Source organism: Python bivittatus, unplaced genomic scaffold (genome assembly GCF_059951505.1).
Source record: "Python bivittatus isolate LINGU-HERP-01145 unplaced genomic scaffold, Pbiv_v1 ctg000050_np1212, whole genome shotgun sequence".
NCBI classification, from domain to species: domain Eukaryota; kingdom Metazoa; phylum Chordata; class Lepidosauria; order Squamata; family Pythonidae; genus Python; species Python bivittatus.
This window is the reverse complement of record NW_028277033.1, coordinates 3,474,411-3,488,452: the sequence shown is the minus strand read 5'-3', so window position 1 is coordinate 3,488,452 and position 14,042 is coordinate 3,474,411. Positions and strand designations below refer to the sequence as shown.

The window sequence follows — 14,042 nt, the reverse complement described above, 5'->3', positions numbered from 1 at the left end:
AATGGGTTTCTCAGGGATCCTCTTCATATTCAGAATCCTCCAGGTGCTAGGCCTGCCCTATTTCACAACTAAAGATTCATCCCTGTGTTCCCTGTTTTCCATAGGAGATCACCAATAAGCTTGCGTGCAAAAGGATTGGTAAGGTCCAGCCAAATGGCAGGGAAGAAGAGAACATGACCTTGATAGATCTCATAGACCTATAGATGCTTCTGCATCATTGCACAGCGTGTACTTACATGAAGTGTTCCATGTTAGGCTCATGGTAGCTTGACAGAGATGGGGTCTATGAAGTTCTCCTCCTGCCTCACTAAATTATTCTGCTTCCTATTATTTAGAATAATGCTTTTCTTTTAGCACTGACCTCTGGAAGAATGGAAGAAACATGTTTAAACAAATAGGTAGGATTGTCTACTTTGTCAATTCAGCATGTATCCAGTATCATCCGATGGACTCAGGGCAAGTAACTAGGGAGTACTTGGAGGGTGTGGGGGTAGAAACACCGGGTGTGCCAATCTAAGCTGCTGCCACCTTATCCTAGGTAAAGACACAGCTGCCTTAAAGAGTTGCAGACATACAGTATGCTATGTTAGCACCCCTGGTTTCTCTAGAAACTTGAACCCAAACACTACACATTCCTAATAGTAACTTTTCCGCTATAAGTACCCTTAGCCCTAAGAATGAGGAGTTTGGATAAAATATTTGTTTATTTACATAAATTTAAAGAACACCTGACTCTGCCTCTCGGCATTTTACATAATAAAGAACAATAAAATAAAGAAACAGATGATAAGTTCACCTACTCCCTTCCCCAAGACCTTGGAATATTTTCAGCAAGGGGGCATATGGATCTCTGGGGGAATATTATTCCAGAGGACAGGCATCTCTGTCACAGCACTACCTCCTGGCTTAGGCTTCCACTTCTGGAAAACACACAGATTTGAGAAGCAGCCATCAAGGATTCGATAGGATAAAGGAAGTAATACTGCGACAGTATTACGCAAGTCCTCATTCATGTACCAGTTATTGTATTGAAAACAAAAATTCTGAGCCATTCTGTAGACTTCTTACTTGTGTTATGCTCTTTGGCCTGACTATCAGCCTGAACAAGACTGAAGTACTTTACCAGCCCGTGCCAAATACCAACCTTGTAGAACCAAAAATCACTGTTGACACCACCCAGTTGACAAATGTAAACAGCTTCAAATACTTGGGAAGCATCATCTCGAGTGAAGGTCTCTGCACAAAGAAATTGACTCCAGGATCAGCAAGGTGAGTCAGGTTCTGGGCCACCTGCATATGCCAGTGCTCAATCAACACAACCTCCATATCTCCACAAAGCTGAAAGTCTACATAACTATGAGTCCTGGACTCTGTACCGATGACACAAACAACTGGAGAAATTTCACATCCTCGGTATTCGTTGGCAAGACCATGTCTCCACTATAGCACACTATAGAGCAACTGCAAGGCATACGGTGGTTATCCCTCCTGATGACATGACCCACCTACCGCATCTGGGCTCTGATCATCAGGAACTCAAGACTTCCAGAGAGTGATGGATCAAGATATCAGAATAAAACATCGTGAATTGCATACCAACAATTCTGCTGTAGACTTCACTGTTTATATTGAGAGAGGAACAGTTTCTTCCTTTTTTACTTCCATAGCAAAATCTGTTCATTCTTCTGGAGTTTAGAGGCAAATTTCCATAATTTCATAGGATGATCCTTTGATTCCAGACAAGACACTGCTGATGGTGTCTGTTGGTGGGATACCCAGATGAAGCCAAACTATTATTTAGTGTTACATGACCGAGATTTACATTCCTGTTCTCTCCTATCACTGGGCTACGGCGGGGAGATTGCATATTTTGGTCCTTGCTTTTCAATAGCTACCTGGAGAAACTATGGTAAGCCTTGAATATATATATGTATTGAGACAAGCCAGCTCTGAAGCTGTTATGTTTATAACAATAAACTATATTTAACCAAGTTTAAAATATAAATATAGCAATTCACTATAATTAATTGAAAACATAAGTGGAAGGAAGTGTACATTAAATTATGATATTGGCAAGCCTAGGCTATGAATCTTTAATAGTTTGCCAACAGAATTTACAGACATAAATTCTTGGTGGGGGGAGGTTATGCAGAGTCCCTCCTGTGGGAATACTTTAAACATTGGAGAACCAATTTTGAGAAATAGCAGTTGGTTCTGGTTCTACCTTAACATGAAGTGATAATAGTTTAGGCTTTAAGCTATGTTTTGTGGTCTCTACAACCTGTGATTTCTGCAGTTTCCCTCTTTCCTGCCTTGCCAAACAATAGCTGCCATAGGGAAGCGGCTTTTCAAAGCTTAGTAGTTCATCTCTTTGCATATAATGCTATTTTTGTTTGCTTGTTAGATTTATAACTCATCTTTCCTCCAGAAACTCAAGATGGCATACCTAGTTCTTCTTCTAACTTTTCCGCATGAACTCGGTTGGGCTGAGAGGCAAGGGCTGACCCAAAGGAACTTGGTGAGGTTCCATGGCTGAGAGTGACCTCAAACATGGGTCTCCCCTGATCTAGTCTAAAACACCTTTACCATTACATCACACTGGCTGTCAGCGTTGACATAGACTGAGTTATTAGATAACCAGACCTTCAGTTTAGACAAAATATGCATTTTATTTACCAATAGAAAAGAAGGAAGGTAAATAATCAAATGGAAGACTCCCTGAAGTATGGTTTTCAGATATGGCAAACGGCATCCATTATAGTTCAATGTTCCTTCCCCACACTGCAAAATTGCTTCCATTCTAAAAACAACTGGTGATAGAAGATAAATGCAAACTACAGGCTAAGTAGGCTCACATCGTTTTCATAAGAAATGTTCAAATTGGCTGCAGTAAGAACTGCATCAAAATGGTGAAGCGTTGGAGATGCAGTATGCTCCCTACTTTGCAACTTTGCTGGGAATAGAGGAGAATTTTATTGCAGAATGAATTGCTATAATTTCTTCTGCTGAACTAATGCAGGAAGAACACTCTTAAGCTTTTGTACTTCCCCAAGTTTTCTGATTCAGTTGTGGATCAAAAAAAAAAAAAAGTATACAGCATGTATGTGTTAGAATTGTGTACAAAACAGGTTAGTGAAAATACCCTACAAAAATCAAGTTCATGGCTTCTTAGTAGAAAAGTGGGGTAAAAAAATAGAGCTGTTTCGGAAATGTATACAAGCATTCACATATTAGGAGAAAACAGTGTGAAAATGCCATATACATTTTTGAAAAGTAACAACCTACAAGGAGGAAGTGAGGTAAAACACACTGAATTTGTTTGCATCCCTACATATGAAACATGGATATGAAAAAAAAAAAAAAAAGATTGTGTGCTGAAGTAGATAAATGTCAAATTAGGACCGGGTTAATATTTATGGAGGGCTCATCTCTCAATTGTAAACTAAGTATGGGTAACTAAGCTGAAGGTTACAAGTAACTGTCCATCCTTGGCCTTGTACTTTTAATGTGACAAGTGGCTTCTACATGTATGCTGAAAACTTGGAAATTCCACTGCTGATCACACTTGTAAAAGTAAAGATCAGGCAGAAAGTGTTAGTGCAGCGCACCCTTAGAGAGAGAGAACCTCGTTTCAACTTATTGCCATTGATACAGACGGGAGAGGGCCACAGGAATAGCTAATGCTAGATGACAAAAGGTGGGTGTATTAGTCACAAAACATTTGCTGCATTCCATCAGAGCAGCGTGACAACCTTTGCAGCCGGCCCTGGCAAGCTGACACAGTAGACAGAGGACTTTGCCTGTGAGAAACTGTCAGTTTTGACTTGGCGGAGCTTTGGAGCACCAGTCAGAACAGTCAGAGAAGATTGAAGTGACAGAGGCCCACTGAGTAAATGGTGAAACATGCCTCAGATTATGAAATATTCAGCTGGGGTGTAAAAGCTCTAAATGCTTTTTCAATTATTAGCACCACCTGCCTTTGCTGCCTGCGTGTAACACTAACCGCATGCTAATTGCCACAATTTGTTAGGGCAGTTGTAAGACAGACTAGGAAAGGCACGCGATGTTACCCACTGGATCTAAAGCAACAGAACAAAACTGCCCCCCCCCCTTGAAAACGACATTGCTGCATGGAGTGCATGAAAACCAGAAACGTCATGTGTCCTCAACTGGAGTGCATGCATTTCTCTCTAAGAAGATGTCATCTGCTCAATATGAAGTGGCAGGGGCAAAACTTCTTTATGCAATGAAAGGGAGGTTATGTACATCCAACATGTGACTCCCTAGGCAGTCCAGGTAAGCGTAATTTGGGGAAGGCTCTCATGAGTTGACTCTAGTGGAAGATCTATCTATCTATCTATCTATCTATCTATCTATCTATCTATCTATCTATCTATCTATCTATCTATCTATCTAGTATTTATATAGCCGCCCATCTCACATAAAAGTGAGGCTGGCTGGCGTAGAATGATTAAAAAGAATAAAAACATAAAAAACAATTATAAGTAAAAAATAACTATAAAAGCACATAAAACGGGGAGTTGATGAGAGAGACACCTTAAAAAGCCAATACGTTGGCACAGGTGGAAAACCAGAACAAGTTTCTGAAGCTGCTTTTGAGTTTATTTCTTTGAAAGTCCTTGCTGGATTTGCCCAACAAAAGTTAACTAATTTGGTTGACTTTTCCATACAAGGTAATTGTCATCAACATTGCTTTAATGTATCCTAATCAAAATGCAGGTTACTAACCAAAGGCATTGCCCAATTAATAATTTTTCATTTAAGTAGTAAAACCTCCAGAATATACAGGACTAAAAGTGAAGAGAGGGAGAGTGGAATGAGCTAACTTATTTACCTTTTTTTTTTTTTTTTGGTCTTGACTTTTTCTTCCAGTTCTGATTTGCTCAGAAGTCCTTCTAAAGTTAAAAATGCCAGGTGAATGCATTGAAGGTATTTTTAAAGGGCTGCAAGGAGAGTGTTGCTCTTTAAAGTATCATACTTGCTCTCTCATGGCAGGTTTGCTGGAAAAGGAATTTGTGGTTTTGCTTGAGGCAGTCTTTCTGTGGGATATCGTATAGCATTTAGGGTTGCTCTTGAGTTTCATTGATCATAAATGGCATTATCTGCTCTGGAAAACTCAGAAAATTTTTACTTTCCTCAGTGCTTGAACTCAAGTGCACATAATTTTTGGTAGAAGTACAGAGGAGCTGTGAATAAAGTTGGAGATCGAGATATGAGATATAATAGCTAGAACACATTCAATTGCTTTCTGTTTATTTCTTTGTACAAAACTGTGGATGTTGCTGTGCACTGAAAGCCAGCCCTGTCTGCCTTTCAAGGTAAAAAAAACCAAATCCAACTTTTGTTTCAAACAAGTAAAATCTTATCCCCCTTGGTTAAACATCTTCAGAAAAGCAGAAAGCGTCTCGGCACAGAAGCAAGCTCTATTCCAGACCTAGAGAGAGTGGGATGATCCCATTCAAGATATTTGGCTAAATCTTGTACCAATGTGTGTGCAAATACGGGTAGCGATGGTGGAGGAGGAAGAAGTTGGGCAGCTCCTCAGATGTGAGGTTGATATGATGTTATTCACTAGTAGCTTTTTAACTGTGCAATTTCAGAAATGGCTTTTGTATCCATACATGCTAAGAAACCCTGGACTGTCTGCTATAGAATCTGTACATATTTGGGGGAATCTTTCTGGCTAGAGAGGCACAATTTTGCTCCTCCAGATGTAGTTGGACTCAACTCCCACTGTCATCCATGCTGCCTAGGACTAAGGGGAGCTTGAGCAACATAACATTTGAAGGAAAACATGATTCACTCCTGCTCTAGGGTGTACGTTCAGTTTGCACTGGGCCTTGACTAGACCTGTTGCATCTATCACCTCTCAGGAAACTAAAAATGTCCCTTTGATATTTCATGTCAAGGAAACTGGCAATGATCAACAATGCATCCTCCAGTAAGTTTTTCCACTAGGAGGATCCCCCCTTGTTCAATTTTTTTATTAAAATATCCCCCCCCCCCAATTCATGAACAGCTACCCAAAGGCAACAGAATTAATAATTATGAGAAAGGTACAGAATTATTAATAACGATCAAATGTTAGAAACAAGATAAACAATAAAGCAATTAAGAACAATTGTAATAACTATTGAAGAGTAGAAAAACTGAAACAGACACATGGAATGACATTGCCAGGACAGTTTTAATGTGACACCACATAGATTCTTTGAATCAGTCATACATCTGGAAGATGGCTGTTCTACAATTAGGGTGCCATTTAGCATAATATACAAAGAAGCATTTCAGATCAACATTCACAGTTCGATACAGTAGCCCATAACCTTAAAGTCCATAAAAAGGGAATCAGTCACACTAATTCTGAGGGACACTTCTTTCTGACTTGAGCTTGGCTTGAGCTTCAGGAATTGACAGATTCAGTATCTATATTACTTGATTCATTTTATTAATGGAAGACGCTGTGGCCAACTCTACTTCCCAGAAGAGTGAATTGTAGACTACAATTTTTTTTTTTATCTACTCCTGGTTCACTTTCAGTACATGAGGGTGAAAAACAACTTTTTAATACTCATTTTGCCATAGGAAATGCTTTAAAGATTGCTACAGATCCCATTGTCATAGAAAATGGGCATTGTATCGCACATTAAAGTCATGCATTCTGGATATGGCACTCAGTAGTCAGCTTGCTATAAAATGATGTAATTGAAAGCCTCAGGTTGGGGGTGCAAAATATGATTAGGCAAATTTCTAAAATATTTAAAGTACAGCCTATTAAAGCTTCAAAAGAGTCACTTCAGATGTTATATGTAATAAAAGCAGCCAACTGGCTTTCTTTCCTCTCCTTATGCTGATAGGTCAAGATGGCATTTCGGTTTCTATTCCTTCTACTTGACTGCAGATGTTAATATAAACTCTTATGGTGTTTTCTAGGGGAGAGAAAAGGGGGAATGTATATTATCTTAAGGCAAAAGAAAGCAAACTTAAACTGCAATTGTTCTTGTTAATGAAAACTACTGAGACTAGTTTCCCTTCACCATATTTAAAACAAATCTCATATTTTCATTGTTTCTTGAATGTGAGTATGGCAAAACATGGTACACACTTTACTCTTTGTTATGATCTTGGCTGATATTAATCCGAATGTATTTTCTTGCTCAGACACGATCCTTTATTAATCCCTGGCAATGAACAAGTTGACAACATGGATTGCAATGTGAAAAAATATGACTCCACGGGGATGTTTCATTGGTGTCCAGCAAAAGAGATTGACAAGGTTATTTTGGTGAGTATCTGAAGGATAGGAAGCATTGCAATTTCATACCATATAATCAGATTGAATTATATTGAATTTCTTCAGCACTCTTGTGTTTCCGACCTCACATATGACTATTTCAGTGTGCCAAGTATCCACAAATGAGAAATCTGTGGACTGTTAAGTTTTCTGTGACTTTCCAGGCCAGTTTCATGATTGTTGGTGGTCCATAGAGTTTGGGGCTCATTAAGGTTTACTGTTTTGTGTTTAGTGTCTACAATAGGGTTGTGTGAATGTTAGTTTCAGAGATTCAGTGGCAATTTGATGAGCTAACTTTCTGAATCAAATTTGACAGGTGATTTCAACTAGCTAAACTGATGCCACTGGAATAAATTCAGATCCTTTTGCAAGTATTGGATCAAATCAGATTGATTTTCCACATTAAATTGACAATCCCACACAGATTTCACATGTCTTTTCAGACACCACATTCTACAAGCATGATCCCCATGGTTATCCTTTCCCCTGGAAGATGCAGAGCTGATGTTCAGGTCCTGTGCTTTCAGGTTTAAGGGGGGAAAAAAACTGATTTGTAAGTGGCTGTATGATATCACATAACTATATCCAAACTAATTAACCCTGAAGCGCCAAGCTGATCATTAGAAACTATTCAATGAAGACGTTTGGATTCTTGATTAATACATATACTCCAGTCATTTTTTATAGCAAAAATTCATAGGATCATTAAATTCCACATATATGTCACTTGCAATTAATGCTCAACAACTACACTATCAGTGTGGTTGAGCAGCTTTCAGGCCATTAAAATCCCACTCAACACAAGCATTTAAAATGTGATATATGAGTTAGCGGATGCACTTGATCAATATTGTACCCTTGACTACCATCATGAAAACTCTTATGTTATAATCAGAGATTTGTGTGCACATGCTTTGTGCTACTCTGTCTACATGGCAACTGATTATTCAAGGATGTACAAAGGTACAGCACTGAAACATTCAATCAGAAATGTCCACATGTTCATATAGTACATGACAGCCACAAGCATGCAGTCAAAGCCTCTTTTACATGGATCATAACATAAAGATCTAGGAAGCTTAGAAGCAGCAGCTGATTTTCCAAAATCAGTGATATTCCAGCCAAAGGCGTTTATCAGAACTGTTTGTATTGTAAATACACACACACACGTGTGTGTGTGTGTATAAATATATACACATACATACATACATACACACTGTATATTCATGAGTGTTTTGGACTTCAGGTGGTTCCTTGTGATGCAGTAAAGCATTCTGATTTTTTTCAAGCTTCTGCTCAAGCCAGAACAAAAATATGTCATTGTTTAAGGAATCTGTTCATTAAAGCTCATGTGATTATTAACATGCGGCATCTTTTTGTCAACTTTGCGTGGAAGGCTGAAAAAAGTCTGCACACCCCCAGTTTGTATATCTTGCCCCTTGCAGTAGCCCCTACGTTCATCCATTTTTGCTAAACAAAACTTCATTTTCACACATTTTTCAAGGCAAATCTAGGTAGTGGCAAAGAAAGGGGTGCTTCAGAAAACAGTATTTTCATATCCTCATGAAAATGATATCATATTCTATCCTCTTTTTCTTTTCACGTTACATTTTAATGGGCTGTACAGTGGTGATATTTCCCTTCTTTGCCTTCATTACCCAGTGATTTGGAGATATTTTTATTACACACTTATCCAGAGGTGCCATTTGGGGCAACTTTTCTGTGATATCACATTCTATCAGCTAGGAAGTGTAAAGCTTCTTTTGCTGAGGGTTTCAAGGAATCTCCTTGGTTCTTTGTTTGGGTTGGAGACAGCCATCAAACCGACTCAACTAATCTAATCTAATTACCTCATTACTTCTTACTTCGTTAGGTTTGGTGAAAGTTTGCACCATTTATGTTCATCTGCTTGCTTAGAGCACAAGCAGTCCACATGTCACAACTAAAGCTGAGACTGTGTGAAACTGAGTCCCATTGGGCTTTCCCTTTATTTAGTGGGTTTAGATTTTGTTTCAGTAGTTGCTTTTTCAAGATTTCCCTGCACCGCCGAGTAGCACAACCAATAATAGTGACAGCTCTGGTTTATTCTAACGATCATATGGCAAAACCTTGTTCCTCATGTTCTCAAGGGAGTTTGTATAATAACCATGACATTGTCTGGAATTGCAGTATTGGCATTTAAGCGATCAATAAACCAGTCGGTTCCACTGAGTAAATTGTTAAGAATTTGATTCAAAATGGTTTAAATTGATATGCATGCCACAGTGTTCATTAGACCACCAGGGACAAGTTTTCCATACGTTGTTAAATAACTGAGGGCGACAGATGTCAGCTAGAATATTTTAAGTATATTTTAAACAGATACGACGCTTAATGACCTTAATGTTCCACTTCACAAAGTTTGCATGTTAAAAAAAATGACATTAGAGGTACCCTCCTTGTCTGGTTATGATTGAAGATTCATTTACTATATTTGCCACTGTGTGTGTGTTGAAAGAAAGAAAGAAAGAAAGAAAGAAAGAAAGAAAGAAAGAAAGAAAGAAAGAAAGAAAGAAAGAGAAAAATTAATTCATAGCAACTATGCAAACTGCACTTTAAATGGTCACATTTTTAACCATTTCTATGAGCAACCTGCCACCTTAAGGCAATTTTGTAACATCCTGTCTGCAAATCACAAATGATAGTGGCTGAATCATACCAGCTTCATCTCTCTTAAAAAGATAAGAAGTTGCTTTCAGCCTTAATTGTATTCATTTAATCTCACGGTCTGTTCCATTCAATGGTGTTTCCAAAAGAAATCTGAGTCCGTATTCAGCGGATTCAGACTTGCAAGATTTTGTTACTATAACTGCATAATAAAACTAGTATTGGCATTCATAACTTTGGTTCTACCTTGAAGGGCTGACATCAGTCTTGCAAGTCTGAATACATTTTCCCCCTCCCAGCCTTTATCTTCATGAGAACTAGGGAGGGTCCTGTCTGAGACGCTTTCTCAAATTACATTTCTACCCCAGACCCAGATTTCTTTTATATGACTGTTGTCTCAGTAGCAGCTTTTCCTCCTGTTCCTCAAGGTTATTCCTTCTTCCCATTATATCAGGAAACCTAAACAAAGCCATTCCTTTGATATCCTTCAGGCCCCTTTTCTTTCTCCTAGAACAGTGTGCTAGGTTGGTCAAGGAGCCATGGTCCTCCAATTCCCGTAGAATATCCAACTGCCAGAAATTAGTCACACATTGTCCTGAAAATAATTCCACCAGATTTATAAGACTTATATTACAGCTGACTTAAATATTTACTTTTTATCATTGGATCGCTCTTATAAATCAGGGTCCCTCAACCTTGGCAACTTTAAGATGGGTGGACTTCAAGGCTGGCTGTGGAATTCTGGGAGTTGAAGTTCACCCATCTTAAAGTTGCCAAGGTTGAGGAACCTTGTTATAAATGATATCCAGATCCAGATATCTCTAATCATCAAATTCTGCTTAGCATGTCATCCAGAGGTGTCCACAGGGAGTTGTCAAAAAGGTCAAGATGGTGGCTGTAATGGTGTGATCAAAGCTCCACCCATTATTTAAATCCTGACACCCCATGTCATCCCTTCTTACCCCATTCCTGGATACTGCGATGGAATGCATGAATGTGATTCAGTCTATAAATTTTGAAGACCTGGTTTATATTTTCCATACCAACAATGTGGGATTCTACTTAACAGCTACTATATTCTTCTGCCTTCCAAACGGTGCACTTTTTTCTAAGCTTTGAGCATTCAATACCGTATTAAATATTATTGAACTAAAAATATAGAAACAATTTCCTTGTGTCCTCATGCTTTTGTATGCACAGTAGTGCCTTGATTCAGATGATGTCTTGCTGGCATTTAACACTCTTTTTTTCTTCTTCTCTATGTGGCTTTCCTTCCCCAATTTTGTTTTGCTTTTTTCAGACACGAAGTGAAGCTGCTATGACAGTCCTCAGCGGCCATGTGGTGGTTTGTATATTTGGAGATGTGACGTCAGCACTGATTGGACTAAGAAATTTTGTCATGCCGCTCAGAGCAAGCAACTTCCACTACCATGAGCTCAAACACATTGTGTTTGTTGGCTCCCTTGAATATTTAAGGAGGGAATGGGAGACCATGCATAACTTCCCCAAGGTCTCCATCTTGCCTGTAAGTCCAAAGACCTGATCCTTCCTTCCTTCCTTCCTTCCTTCCTTCCTTCCTTCCTTCCTTCCTTCCTTCCTTCCTTCCTTCCTTCCTTCCTTCTTTCCTTCTTTCCTTCTTTCCTTCTTTCCCCCCTTTCTTCTTCTCTGGCTTTGATCTTGGATTTCATTGTTTTGTTCTTGACTAGTTACAAGCCTCAGGACTTGGCCTTTCCCTGTTTGTTGTAGCTATGAAAACTAAGCCCTGTGAGACCTTATTAGAAGAAATTTGCCGATGTACTCAGTCCCTTGTCAAGGATGAATTTCAGCTGCTATCAAATATGTTAGCGATGTTGCTCATTGAACACTTGCCCGAGTGCCTTGCATACAGCCAGTTTTGATGTTATGATTTTTCTTGACAGCATGACAGTTATTAGTTATGGCATTATTTATGCCTATGAAACCTTTGGAAACATTTTGTATTATTTGTCTATCTACCTGATCTGTCTGCATTTGCACAGATTTGTGAAAGGCTGGCCTGTTGGCTTTCTTCTCCTTAATACCCCAACAGGGACATCTCATCTATTTCTTAAGGGGATACAGAGTCAGAGGAGATGAATTTCTTCATCACCAAATGAGAACAGAATTGAAAAGGCCCCAATTTCTCACTATTTATGCCTCAGTGCTAATGATAATGCAAATTTCATAATAGGTTCCCGTTGATACAAGGCCAGGAAGAAAATCACCACCACGTCCACATTAAATGTTTTCTTTGAGTACCGTGTTTGCTTTCTCCGCCCCCTAAAAAGGCAACTTATAAAAATAAACAAAACAAAGGGTGAAATAAAACAAAATAAATACAGTCAAAATTGAAATTGAAATCCATCGTTAATTGTTTGGCCAGGCTGCTTCATATTAGTCTTTGAAGCTGAAGCAATCTCCCCATTTATCCCACTTGTCATAAAGCTGAGGAACACAAAACAGGAGAACAACATGACAAATTAGCTGTGCATCTCTCTCTTCCTCTGTCACATCAAGATGCCTGGATTGTGTTCCCTGTAACTCTTATTCTAATTCTCATCCAGGCCAAATTTGCACACTAACAGTGGCCTGAAGGAAGTCATCCTATTCGTAATGTTTAAATCATCCAATAGTTCTGAGTATATTTTATAAACATGTACAAACATGTACAAACACCAATAAGAACATTATAATGTTTTGCTACATGGCCCAATTAGTAATTTTGCTGCCAGAAAACAGCATGCATGTGGTGCTTACTAATTTCGTGACCCTTTCTCTTCTAAACAAATCTCAGTTTGTTTAAGCAAATGCTATGGCAGGTTGGCTTAGAAAAAGATGAAACTTGCTGCAGCTACTATGCTTTTGGGATGTATGTATGTATGTATGTATGTATATATAAAGAGAGAGATTGCTTTCTGTTTAGGTCCATAAAAGTATCATTCTTTTCCATGGCACAGCTCCAGTATTTCCAGTGGTAGGTATCTGGACACACCCCTTGCTATGCTTAGAAAAAGAATTCATGCCCCAGGACGCTAACAGACATCAAGATGGTTCTAAGTTGCAGGCATCATGCAGAAAGTTTGGTTTCATCCCTCTTTCTTATTTGTTAGTAATAGCTTGACTGAGTATTGAGACTTAACACTAAAATGCTACCATCAGCACCAACTACCCTTTTAGATTAGCACATTTCTTCTATTCCCTGGCACACAGTTAGACCAGCTTAATGTCAGAGCATAAAAAGGATACTTGTTAAATAATTTCCCAAAGCTCCTTCTCAGTGTTTAATTTGTTTTCTTTCATTCCCATCCTCTTTTCTCTCCCCCTCTCTCCGCTGAAGGGTACACCATTAAGCCGAGCTGATTTAAGGGCTGTCAACATCAACCTCTGCGACATGTGCGTCATCCTGTCAGCCAATCAGAATAATATTGATGATACTTCGCTGCAGGACAAGGAATGCATCTTGGCGTCACTCAACATCAAATCTATGCAGTTTGATGACAGCATTGGGGTCTTGCAGGCTAATTCCCAAGGTAAGGACTGCCCTATAATACTTCTCTACAGAGCCTAAAGGGGACAGGATCTGGCAGGAAGAATATCTCTCACTCAGTAATTCAAAGGGACCTTCCATCCGCTTGCTTGACGGTTAAACCTGCTGATTGAGATGATGGGGTTTTAGTGCAGCATGCACAGGAACAAAAGCTAATTTGGGTGATCTTCTGCAAGAGAACAAAGGTTGATTGGGGAGAGGATTTTATTTCATTGCTCAGTCTGTAGAACTCTGCAGCCTGTCTGCACATAATGATAAAGTCATGCGGTTGTGCTTTGCATTGCCAGAGGTTGTGTTTCCTTATGCTGGATGCAAAAAGGGATGATGGCAAGTGTATTTGACCAGCATCTTTGCTTTGTCCACAAGATTATATCAACTAAATGTCATACAATTTACAAGCAGCAGGAGCAGCACCTTTCGGGGCAGCTGTGGGGGGAAAGAAAAGAAAAAAACATGGGAAGGATTTTGTAAAGACCTGTTTAAAATCTGCACAAAAATCCTTACAGTTTTGTTCAA

General features: G+C 39.0%; 1 protein-coding gene across 4 annotated transcripts in view; it reads left to right on the top strand.

Annotated features, from left to right (window-relative positions):
- KCNMA1 (potassium calcium-activated channel subfamily M alpha 1) overlaps positions 1-14,042 on the top strand; it is a 523,843-nt gene that overhangs the window by 448,040 nt on the left and 61,761 nt on the right. For all 4 annotated transcript variants that reach the window (XM_088128983.1, XM_088128982.1, XM_088128975.1 and 1 more), the window contains exons 20-22: positions 7,183-7,306; positions 11,262-11,486; positions 13,317-13,509. In XM_088128983.1, the coding sequence (XP_087985109.1) occupies positions 7,183-7,306; positions 11,262-11,486; positions 13,317-13,509 (542 nt within the window). The remainder of the gene's footprint in view (positions 1-7,182; positions 7,307-11,261; positions 11,487-13,316; positions 13,510-14,042) is intronic.